The following is an 11091-nucleotide window of genomic DNA, read 5'->3' on the forward strand; positions in this document are numbered from 1 at the left end:
GAGTGTGCCCGGTCGGTTTTATGTTAAAGTCGGGTCTTTTCATGTTCAGACTGTCTAAAAATCTCGCGCGGCTGAAAAATACACAAAAACACATGTATATTAGCCAACAATTGAAATAAAAACACTAACCCATTAGAATCATAACTCGTTTGATTCATATGCCCTTTTGCAACCTTAAAAGTAACATGATTTATAATAATCTTGAAAGCTAACATTAATCACATTAATCGGTAAGATTAAAGTTACAAAGATTCATAAAGCTCTAACCTTTGGAAGTCGAAGGAACTACGACAACATGTATGGTCTTGTTATTTGGGGGCAACGCTAACCGCATGGGAGAAATCTTGCCATTCAAGGGGTTCCTCGAGCAAATGATTATACCATCGAACCCCGTTAGTTCTTCGAGATCTTGAATCAAATCATCCAATCCACGCCCCTTGAACGAGAATGACGCCTCTTCATAAGCATCGTCATCAACATTCCCATCATCATCCGCTACTTTGTAGTGCACCATCCTTCCTTCGTTCTTTACAGCCGCCCGCTCCCACATATCATTCGTCTGCGTTTCATAGAATTTTAAATTTATAGAATCCGGTAAGCTCTAAAGTTGATAACTTAGACAAATCTAGGGGCGTAACGAGCCAAGACACTTACAAGTTACTCGAGATCACTTGCATAAAAACTCAAACCAAACCGAATTATAATGAGCCCAAGCCGGTTCGCAAGCCTAAACAAGCTTGTTATTATATAGCTTTATTTAAAATATTTAATATAATTTAATATAAAATTATTTAATATATATTGTTATATATAAAATTATAACTAAAACATAAATACAACTAATTTTAAACAAGAGCTGAGCTCGAGTTTGAAAAACTACTCATGAGTTGAACTAAAAAAAAACTCGTTTAATTATTGAGCTCAAACTCGAGCCTTATACAGGAAGCTTGTCTAGACTTGTCTTGTCTTAACAAGCTTTGACGGTTTTTTTTTAATTTCACATTGCTCAGCTGAGCTCGAGCCGAGCTTTGACTCATTTAACGGTTTTCTCAAAATATAAAAAACTAGTAAAAGTTATATTAATTAATTAATAAATAATTGTAAAACAAGCCGAGCCCAAGCCAAGCTCTCGTAAGTCAAAACAGCCGAGCTAACCTCAGTAGGAGTCGCTTTCGGAGTTGTAAGCCGAAACGACGACGAATCAACACCCGGGTTTATTATTTCCGGTGGTGGCGACCGTGGCTCCTCTATTCGAGCTTCAACAGTTTCAACATCCCACAGAATCCAATCATGATTCCGTGAAGGAACATCATGAGTAATCGAACGTCGCAATCCGCCGTTCGCCGTTAAATAATTCCCATAACGGGTTTTTAACCGAATTTGGAACCCGTCTCGTACGGGTTCCCATTCGACCAATGAGTCCAGTTTCCGGGGCAGACTTTGAACCACTTTCCGACCCGAAACACCCATCGTTCGCTGTTCTTTGGAAGCGGTGAGATACTTGCCGTAAATCGACTTCAGTCGAACTACATTGTTGAAATTTGGAACGAATTCAACCGTCCAAATAGCTTCTTTACTTGCTTTGTTATGGTTTTGTAGCACGTTTTCACCGTCGTTGGCGGCTATTAGATACTTATCGTGGTGGCTTCGCAGGCGGACGGAGTTTGGCATTCCAAAAGAAGTCCATTCCACTGCTCTAAAAATGTCCACCGGTCAAAGTTAGTAAAACGTCATGTTGACTTGACGGCCTTTAATCATTAAGTCAATGATATTTTAATATTTTAGCCTTCAAGTTAGCCGGATGCTGCCACCTGTCATAATATTGTCTGGCTTGATAAATTTTTGTAACTGACGGATTTGACAAGATTCGTGCAGTCCCTATCTTTTAAGTTAATTTTTTTTTTAAATGACGGACCCGACAGATTTCTGTCGGGTTTTTAACTATCAATTTATACACTATTTGAATCGTCGATCTTGCTGTAACTTTCAATAATGTCTGACGTCGTTTCGATTTGAAATTACATATCACGTTTTACTTTGAAATTTACTAAATTTCGCCTTTGCTACCGTCAATTTATTGTTTAGATAATTAACCGTAGGTCTGTAAACGAACCGAACGAACACGAACAAGGGCATGCTCGTGGTTGCTCATTTAACTTTAAACAAGCACGGACATTTAATCGAACACATATTTTGTGTTCGTGTTCGTTTATTTAAAAAATGAAAATGTTTGTGTTCGTTTATGTTCGTTTGTTTAGCTTCTAAACGACAGTTCACGAATATAAATGAACATAACTAAACAAAAATAAACAAACGAAAATGAACATATATAAACAAATGTAAATAAACACAAACACAAATGAACAGATATAAGACCATTAACTAGATGACTCTTCAAGATAATATTTAATTATTTTATATTAATATGTAAATGAACATAAACGAACGGTCATGGCCATAAATGTACGAGCGAAACATGTGTTCATGTTCGTTTAATTAAATAAACACAATTTTTTTGTTCAAGTTCGCTCATTTATTAAATAAACGAACATAAACGTAGTTCCCACCGACCGAACGTTCAGTTCGTTTACAAGCTTACTTAAACGTAATAAAACCTTCCGGACAAAAACCTTTTTCCTGTCAGAAGACAACTTTTCTAAACACAAAAGCGAACCGACAACATAAAGTCCAACGACAGAATACAATTAGTTTAAAATACATACGACTTAAATCAATAAACCGACGAATTTTAACATCAACAATGTTAAAAGTAAAAATTACGCTTATCAGCATTTTCTTGATACGCTAGTCAACATTTTAAAAAGTCTAAAATGCAAAAAGCTTTTTTCTTGTCAGAAGACAACTTTTCTAAACACAAAAACGAACCGACGATATAAAGTCTAGAACAGAATATGATTAGTTTAAAATATAGACGACTTAAATTTGCAAACCAACGAATATTAACATGAACAGTGTTAAAAAAAAAAAATATATATATATATATATATATATATATATATTTGTTAACGTTTTCTTAATTTTGACCAGTTAAATCGACATTTTATTCATCATCCCATAATGATATTCAAACATTAAAACGAAAATAAAATTATATTATAGTAGTAGTAGTAATAATAATAATAAACACTACGACGCCGTATTTACCGATTTTGTTCCTCGTTCTTCAAACGGAGTTGCCGGAGACCCAGTTTCCGGTGATGCTGACGTCATCTCCGGCGAGCCGGAGTAATCATCCACCACCGATGAAAAACTAGAATACGAACTCATCACAGACTCAGTATCATCAGACAATAATATATCCACCACATCAACATCCCACAGCACCCAGTCTTGTGTGGCGGTCCGGTGCCGCACGTCGTGCGTTATCGAGTTTCGCCACGGCGGGGTCCCGCCATTTGCCCGTAAATATTTGCCGTCATGGGTTCGAAGCTTGACGTGGGACGCGTTTTCTTTTATGGGTTCCCATTCTGTTGTGGGGTCGGGCTTGGGTTGACCTGTTTGACCCGAATAATAATATTGTTGCACTTTTTTGCCCGTCATACCGAGAAGGAACGCCTCGTTCGTGGCGTTGAGATATAATCGGTGACAACTTTTTAAACGGATCACGTTTGGGTTATCGGGTACGTACTCGACTGTCCAACGTGCCTTGGAAGACGAACCGTTGCGACTCTGTCGTACGGTTTCTTTATCTTCGTCGGCCACGAGATATTTGTTGTGACGACTTTTTAATCGTACCGCTTTTGCCCCGTGAAAGAAATCCATACCACTCTGTAAAAAATAAAAAAGTTATTTTAGTTGAGTATATTATCTATTATAGTTATTATTTATTATTATTTATTTTGTTATTATTATAGTTATTATTTATTTTATTATCATTATTATAGTAAGATGTTATTTACCTGTCTACCGCTTGCACGTGGCGAGCCACGGTAAGAAACCGGACTCGCCCGACCATCCGCCTTTACCCTTTCAATATCCGGATTCGACGAAAAGCTGGACATAGGCGATAAATTATCGGTTCCCATTCGACCGATGAATCCCTCTTGTTCGCTAGAATATCTTGAACCACTTTCTTTCCCGTCATCCCAGTCAGAAATGGCTCGTTAGAGGGAGCCAGATATTTACCCGACGCACAACTTTTTAATCTAATAATGTTATTTTTACCTTCCACCATCTCCACAGTCCACCGAGCCCTCACCGATGCACCATTTCGGCTTTGTCGAACGGTTTGTTCGTCGTCATCGGCTAGCAAAAACTTGTTAAGATGGCTCTTGAGTCTCACAACTTTGGCTTTGTTGAAAAACTCCATGGTTAATAATAACTTATTATATGAATATGATTCTATGAATATAGATTAATGTACAAAAAATGTCTACAAAGGTTTGTTCTATATAGATTCTTTTGCTGACTTGTCATCAAAGACTTTTGGTGCATTGACTCTGTATGTGGGAAAACTTGAATATTTGCAAGTTGTAAGTTGTAACGTTTGAGATGATACATTGGTACATAATAATATCTACTCGGTTTTGTTTGACGGTTTCAACATATTATTTTATGAACTTGTCAATTGATTGTTTGTTAAGTTTCTCAAATTATTGGGTCTTTTAAGGAAATATCTGACCTTAGTTTCTAAGAAAGGGTATGATGATTAATGACAAACTTTCGTTTCATATCTGATAATGATATATCAATCTTTTCACAACAACTTAAGAAAAAATATTTTGATAAAATTTTATAAACAATGATATGAACTTTGCGTGAAATCTTATTGATAAAAAAAAGACTATAAATATCGAAAACAAAATTTTGTTCTTTAGTAATTGACACTGTGGAATAGAGTGTTGATAGACCGTTCAAACCAAAGCAATTTGGTATGTTTGGCTGGTTTAAAGTATATTTGTTTGGTTAAAACGGCTTGTCAGCTAATATTTACTATTTAGAACTTTGATATAGAACTTTAATACGGTCGTATTAATCAAACCCACCTTATTAATTTTGATATTTTGAATATATAGAAAGTTATGTATATAACACTAATGATCAAGTGATCAACCATTATTATTTATAAAAAAATTAATGGCATTAAGATAAAAAAATTTTCGTCTAAAACTACTAAACCGTAAAAAATGAATCATGAACTCGCGAAACCGTAAAAAATGAATTGTAAACTCGCGAAACCGGTTGGTTCAACTAACCCGACCAATGTAATTTATCATTTTTGAAACTGTAATTAGAGGTACAAACTAAAATTTTCTTTTCAAAACCAAAGTGAGTTTTCAGGCAATGAGTTTTTCCCATAACAGAAAATGATGGGTTTTGGCTACACAAGCCTCAACTCCTCTTTCTGCAATCGCAGGTGTCTGAGATCGCCTTTTATCATTGAGTTACTATAGGTAGCCGATATTTTATTCGTCGGTCTCTAAAACAAAGATTAAATCAATAAATATTCATAAATGCAAGAAGCTTCTAGAGTATTTATTTTACACATCTTATACACGCAAATAAAATACGTACGGTCGTGTCCATCTTAAGTTTTAAGTCAATCATGAAATCACGACGACAATTCTAACTTCTAACCATTACCAAATTTTAATATTTATTATATAGATTTGTTATAATTTCTTAAAAATAAAGTTACAATTCCATTACAACTTATTACTAAATATTTAAACAAGCAAGTAGCTAGAACAACAAAACATTACAAGAGTGATTTCAAAAATTTTAAGTACATTTTTTTATAACTGAGTTTGTTACTAAAACTGTTTTCTTTTAGCCTACTATATTTTAGATTTTTTTAGATTGTATGACAATAAAACATTTTTTACGCTCTTAAATCACGTGTTGAACATATATTTTAGCAACAAACAGTAAACGTCTCTGAAGAAACACTAAGTGACCCCGGCAGATTACGGATAATCTTAGGGTTAAGTAGATGTTTCCCACGAGGGTTAGGTCCGGCAAAGATGGTTATTCTTCTGAGGACCTGCAAAACAGACACCGTGAGCTCGTCACTGAGAAGGGGGGGGGGGGTACCTCCTTGTGACCACCCTCCGGCGTGAGAATCAGACTAGATTGCTCTGAATATAAGTGTATATTAAGAGAAATAGCTAGAGCAGATAAGATATGTGATGATATATGATATAAGATGTGTTCTTTATACCGTTCCAAGGTGTTGGAGTATTTATAGCCGAATGTAGGTTTCCAAGCAGGTACAGCCAGCTGTATAATATTCCTTTTCTACCAACTGTGGGCTACGCACGTGCCGTGCTGGTGGTTGGTGGGTAGGCAGCGGCTGATAGTGACATGGCCGGCTGTGTACTATTCCTTTTCCACCAACTGCAGGCTATGTACGTGCCACGATGAGGGTTGGTGAGTAGGCAGCGGCTGATAGTGACATTTTGTACTAGAGCGTGCTCCTCCTCGTACTGTTGTCAGTGAGCTGTCACCCTGTGATGGGCTGCTTTGGTCAGATCTTGTCTATTTTGTCCATACCTTGGCAGGTATAGTACAAAAGATCCTCCAGAAGCGTACGGACTGGCTCATTTGGGCGGGAGTATTCCCGCCTTGCTCATTCCTTCTTCAGGTGACATTACTGAATTATTGAGAGTTAGTGCCTTGTGCGTGTAGCCTTACTATTAGTGCGGGTAGCCTTCCCTGATGGCTTGTATCCGCAGCTGCGGGATCAGGCGGGGTACTTCACCATTGGGAGGCTTTTCCTGCGGGAACAGCTGGCGTACTGCGCGTAAGGTCTTCATCTCTCTGAGCATGGTGGGTCCTGCGGAACCAGTTGGTCTTTGCACAGACGTCCCTCTTCAAGGTGAGTCTTGCGGGTCCAACTGGGCTCTGTTGGGACCTACCTCTTCAAGTCCCCCCAGTCCAATGTTCTTCTCATGAATTGTTAATAAGTGAGGTGAACTTTTGGACTTAAGCAAGGGGTTTTGAAAAGGGTTTTTAGTTTTAAGGTTTTCCGTGGGGATTCTTCCCGCGGTTTTCCTAATGTCACGTGCAGAAATTCCCGACTTTTCTGCTTGATCTTTGGGTATGATGCGGGTAGGTGTGTAACCTCCTCGCAAGTCAGGAGCGTTGAGTTTCACTTGTGTAGATTCTCCACGAGGTTTTGATAGTTTTAGACATAGTGATCAATTATGTTAAACAACCAATTCCATCTTGGAGCTTCAAACAATCTAGTTCTCAACGTTCCCGCTATGCGGGGATGTTATTTCCCTTTCCACAAGCATGGCCCAGAAGATCCTTCTTGGTTTTAATTCCCTGCAAGTGCTAAGTATGTGAAGGGTTTCGCCTTGACACTGTACCCGCACTCGTCTTATAGTTACTTGACTTCCAAGGTATTCTTGGCTTTAATTCCCTGCAGGTGCTAAGTATGTGAAGGGTTTCGCCTTGACACTGCACTTGTCTTACGGTTTCTTGGTTACCAAGGTATTCTTGGCTTCAATTCCCTGCAGGTGCTAAGTATGTGAAGGGTTTCGCCTTGACACTGTACCCGCACTTGTCTTACGGTTTCTTGGTTACCAAGGTATTCTTGGCTTCAATTCCTTGCAGGTGCTAAGTATGTGAAGGGTTTCGCCTTGACACTGTACCCGTACTTGTCTTACGGTTTCTTGGTTACCAAGGTAAGGGGGTATATTCCCTCTTATTTTTGAATCTTTAAATCTTTTTGAATCTTTTTGAAATTCGAAGAGTTGGTGAAAGGATAAGAACAGTCCAAATTGTTGAAAGGACGTTAGCGTCGTCCGACGGTTTCTTCTGACAGTTTCAGGACGTGCAGGAAGTTATGGCGACGTGACAGTATATGGTCATTCCAGACGCTTTTTCAGGCGCGTGGGCGCGAGTTTTCGGGCGCGTGGGCGCGAATTTTACGGCACGCGTCCTGTCGACAGCTGTTGCCAGCTTGCTTTCCACGTGTCGTTGTCTCATTGTGTCTGCGCTTTTCCCTCTCCCCCGCATTAAATTTATCGCATTCATTGCGATGGGTATATAAAGGGGGAAGATGATGCATCTCAACTCACACTTTCACTTCTTCTTCTAAGCGATTTCCGGCGAATACTCTAACTTTTGTCGAGCATTCTCCTGAAATCGTTCTTCTTTCCAACCTCAACATGTCTTCTACTCATGATCCTGAGGTTACTGCCGAAGAGTCCGACGTATACCCTGAGAACCCGATGTCCGCGTCTGACAAGGACGATAAGAGTACTGCTGGCGAGTGCCAGTGTGCTCTTTCCGTCGACCTTTATCAGTACATCGTCAAGAAGTTCATGCTCGAGCCTTTCGAGCCTGAGTTTCCTGAGCCTCACCAGACGGTGTACGATGCCCCCAAGGGCAAGATAGGGGTGTATGCTGCATTCTTCATCTATGGGAATCTCAGGTTCCCATTGACGAAGTTTGTGTACTGTGTTTTGGAGAAACACGGTGTACACTTAACGGAGGTGCACCCGATGGCGATCGCAAAGGTTCGCCACTTTGAATGGGTGTGCCACATTCTGGGCGTTGAGCCCCGCGTCGACCGCCTGATGACCTTCTATTCCTGGAGGTGCATCCAGGGCTGGTACACCTTGATCACTCGGATCAAGGGTTTGAAGATCTGTGCTACCGAGCGCAGTCTTCGGTCTTGGAAGCAGGAGTTCTTCTATATCTCTGCCTGTGTCGTCCCTATTGCGATGACATTCAAGAACGGGAGGGCACTCCCCAACCTTCACGCCTCCAACTACCAGGAGGCGGAATGGTTTACCAAGATCTCCCGGATCCAGACTCCGGTTTACCGCTTTGCGGAGTCTGGGATGGTGATGCTTGGGATGAGCCGGGTATGGAAGGATGCTGGGGCAGAGGCGCCACAGATTCCCATCGTCCTCGAATACGGTTCGAATTCTATACCCTATGGTATGCTCCATCTCTTTTTGCTGATTTAAGGTTTTTCTTCTAACTGTTTTTCTGTTTATTTTCAGAGGGGAACAACTTGCAGTCGGTTCTGCAACCGTGTGAGAGCGGTGGTCCCGCTCGGCTGGGTACTCGTGCTCTTGATGAGAACGAGTTGCCCATTTTGGAGCAAACGGCAGATAGGTTCGTGGAGGTCTACCCGCCGGGCCACGAGATTTTGAGAGCCACGCGGCCAAGTAAGGGATTTTTTAACCCTCGCCCTCTTCATGCTCAAACCTCTGCTGGAGTTTCCCTAATTTTATCATCTTCTGATGAGGGATCCGCAGATGGGCCTTTCTTCGTGAGGAAGAAGAAAGCTGCCGGCGTGAAGGGCAAGGCGAAGGTCGCCTCCACCGCCGATCAGGGAAATCGGTCCGACTCGGAGACCGAAAGTGAGAAGGCGGCGGGGAACCCTGGTGGGACCATTGTCATGGGGGTTGGGACAGCTGTCACCTCCGAGCAGCCAAGCGTTACAACGGTAACTGGCATGAAGAGGCCAGTTCCATCGGGTTCGTCCCCGCCCGTCAGAACCTAAAGCTTAAGAAAACTCGTAAGTATACTTTTTATTTATCTTACCCGCAATTCTTTCCGCCATTGTTTTTAATATTTTGTTATCTTCATGCAGGCGTGGATGCAACCGCATTCCAAAGTGGTGCGGGAAGGAGCAGTTCTGGACCCACGACGGTAGGTTTGGTCAACCTACCCGAGGCGATGACCCAGGCAGCTGCGCCTGTTTGCAGTGTTGGTTCAGTTGCTCATCCCGTTGAGGCAACTGTTCCAATTGTGACGTCATCTCCGCCGGCTGTCAGTGCCATCTTCACTGCATCATTCACTGAGCCGGCGGTGATTTTTTCTGCAGGCTCCTCCGCAGCGGCGGCCAAGGTTATGAGTTCACCTCCAGTGAGTTCACCTCCGATGGTCTCTACCGCGGCGGCTTCAACCGTGCCTCTGGCACCGGCGACTACCTCGTCCCCGGCCGGTTCATCAGGTATGTTCAGGGTTGGGGCTTCTAGCCAATCTCTGCCTCATTCCCATCTGCCTGACCTCTTGGATGGATATCCCTTAGGTTCGGGTGATGGGTTTGGCGGCTACCGGCCTGTTGTCGACCCTACAGGTGCGTAGGGTTATTTTGGCCTATTATTATTATTATTATTATTATTATTATTATTATTATTTTTTATATATCATCTTTTCCCAACTGTTTTTTGTTTTTGCAGTTTCGGATTCCAATGAGTTGTATGTTCCACGGTGGAACATCCGCCGGGGAACAACCCTTCGAACGGCTGTGGACTGCGTCGAGTGGGCGCGTCACGCAGCCCCAACTGGTGCGTTGGGGGAAGCCATGTCTAGCTACCAGGAGGGTAGGCTGACGAATGAGCTTCGGATTCTCCTTGCCCGGATGCAGCCGCGCGTCGAGTTGCTTTGTCGTGAAAACGACAAGTTAAAGACGGCGCGTAGCCAGGAAGTGGCTCAGGCGTAGGCTATCCGGGAGGAGAACAGGAGACTTGCCGCCATTGCTGCGGAGAAGGAAAAGGCCTTCAAGGCCCTCGAGGTTGAAGTTCAGGCCCGGCTCGAGGCTCGTTCCAAGGCTACCCAAGCTGTTAACGAACAGCTTAGGTTGGCTAAGGAAACTGCGCGGAACGCGACCGAGAGGGCCACCAAAGCTGAAGCCATTGCTGAACCTCTGCGCGCTGAGAATGAGGAGCTTAAAGCCAAACTAGAGAGGCTTCAGCAGGCTCATGATGCTTTGGCTTTAGAAGATGCCAAAAAACTCCAAGAGCTCCTGGACCAGAAGGGTATGCTTGACCGCACTGAGCGTAAGCTGAAGGGCGTTGAAGAGGCTGCTGCTAAGGAAGTGTTGCTTGTCAACCTTAACAAAAATGAAGCCGAACGCGCCCGTGACCAAGCTCAAGCTGCCCTCCAGGAAGCTCTGATCACTAAGGAATGGCTTCTACGAGAAGCGTTGTCGCAGGTATGCGTAGCTTCATAATATCTTTACGCTTTTCTTTATACTTAGAAAAGTTTTTGATACATATATTTTTTGTAGGTTGTGCATCGGATCTTCACGAACACATCTTATGACGATGCCATGAGCGCAGCCCTCAACGCTTCCCATGAGGATGGGGAAAAGGCTGGTTT

General features: G+C 42.1%; 1 protein-coding gene across 1 annotated transcript; it reads right to left on the reverse strand.

Annotated features, from left to right (window-relative positions):
* Positions 1-1558: 1558 nt before the first annotated feature.
* LOC143587043 (uncharacterized) lies at positions 1559-4029 on the reverse strand. Its single transcript, XM_077068441.1, has 3 exons — positions 3921-4029; positions 3166-3789; positions 1559-1696 (listed from the first exon to the last, which is right to left on the reverse strand). The coding sequence occupies exons 1-3, from the start codon at positions 4020-4022 to the stop codon at positions 1634-1636; spliced, it is 789 nt and encodes a 262-aa protein (XP_076924556.1). The 5' UTR covers positions 4023-4029; the 3' UTR covers positions 1559-1633.
* Positions 4030-11091: the final 7062 nt, after the last annotated feature.

This window comes from Bidens hawaiensis, unplaced genomic scaffold (genome assembly GCF_021521415.1).
Source record: "Bidens hawaiensis isolate Kalapana, Puna unplaced genomic scaffold, B.hawaiensis_p1.1 tig00035104_1, whole genome shotgun sequence".
NCBI lineage: Eukaryota > Viridiplantae > Streptophyta > Magnoliopsida > Asterales > Asteraceae > Bidens > Bidens hawaiensis.

Excerpts from the sequence above, each read along its gene's own strand:
- LOC143587043 (XM_077068441.1), bottom strand. The coding sequence starts at position 4,022 with ATGTCCAGCTTTTCGTCGAATCCGGATATTGAAAGGGTAAAGGCGGAT. Across the intron at positions 3,790-3,920 it reads CACGTGCAAGCGGTAGACAG|AGTGGTATGGATTTCTTTCA; the intron begins GTAAATAACATC and ends TATTTTTTACAG. Across the intron at positions 1,697-3,165 it reads AAGAACGAGGAACAAAATCG|AGCAGTGGAATGGACTTCTT; the intron begins GTAAATACGGCG and ends GGACATTTTTAG.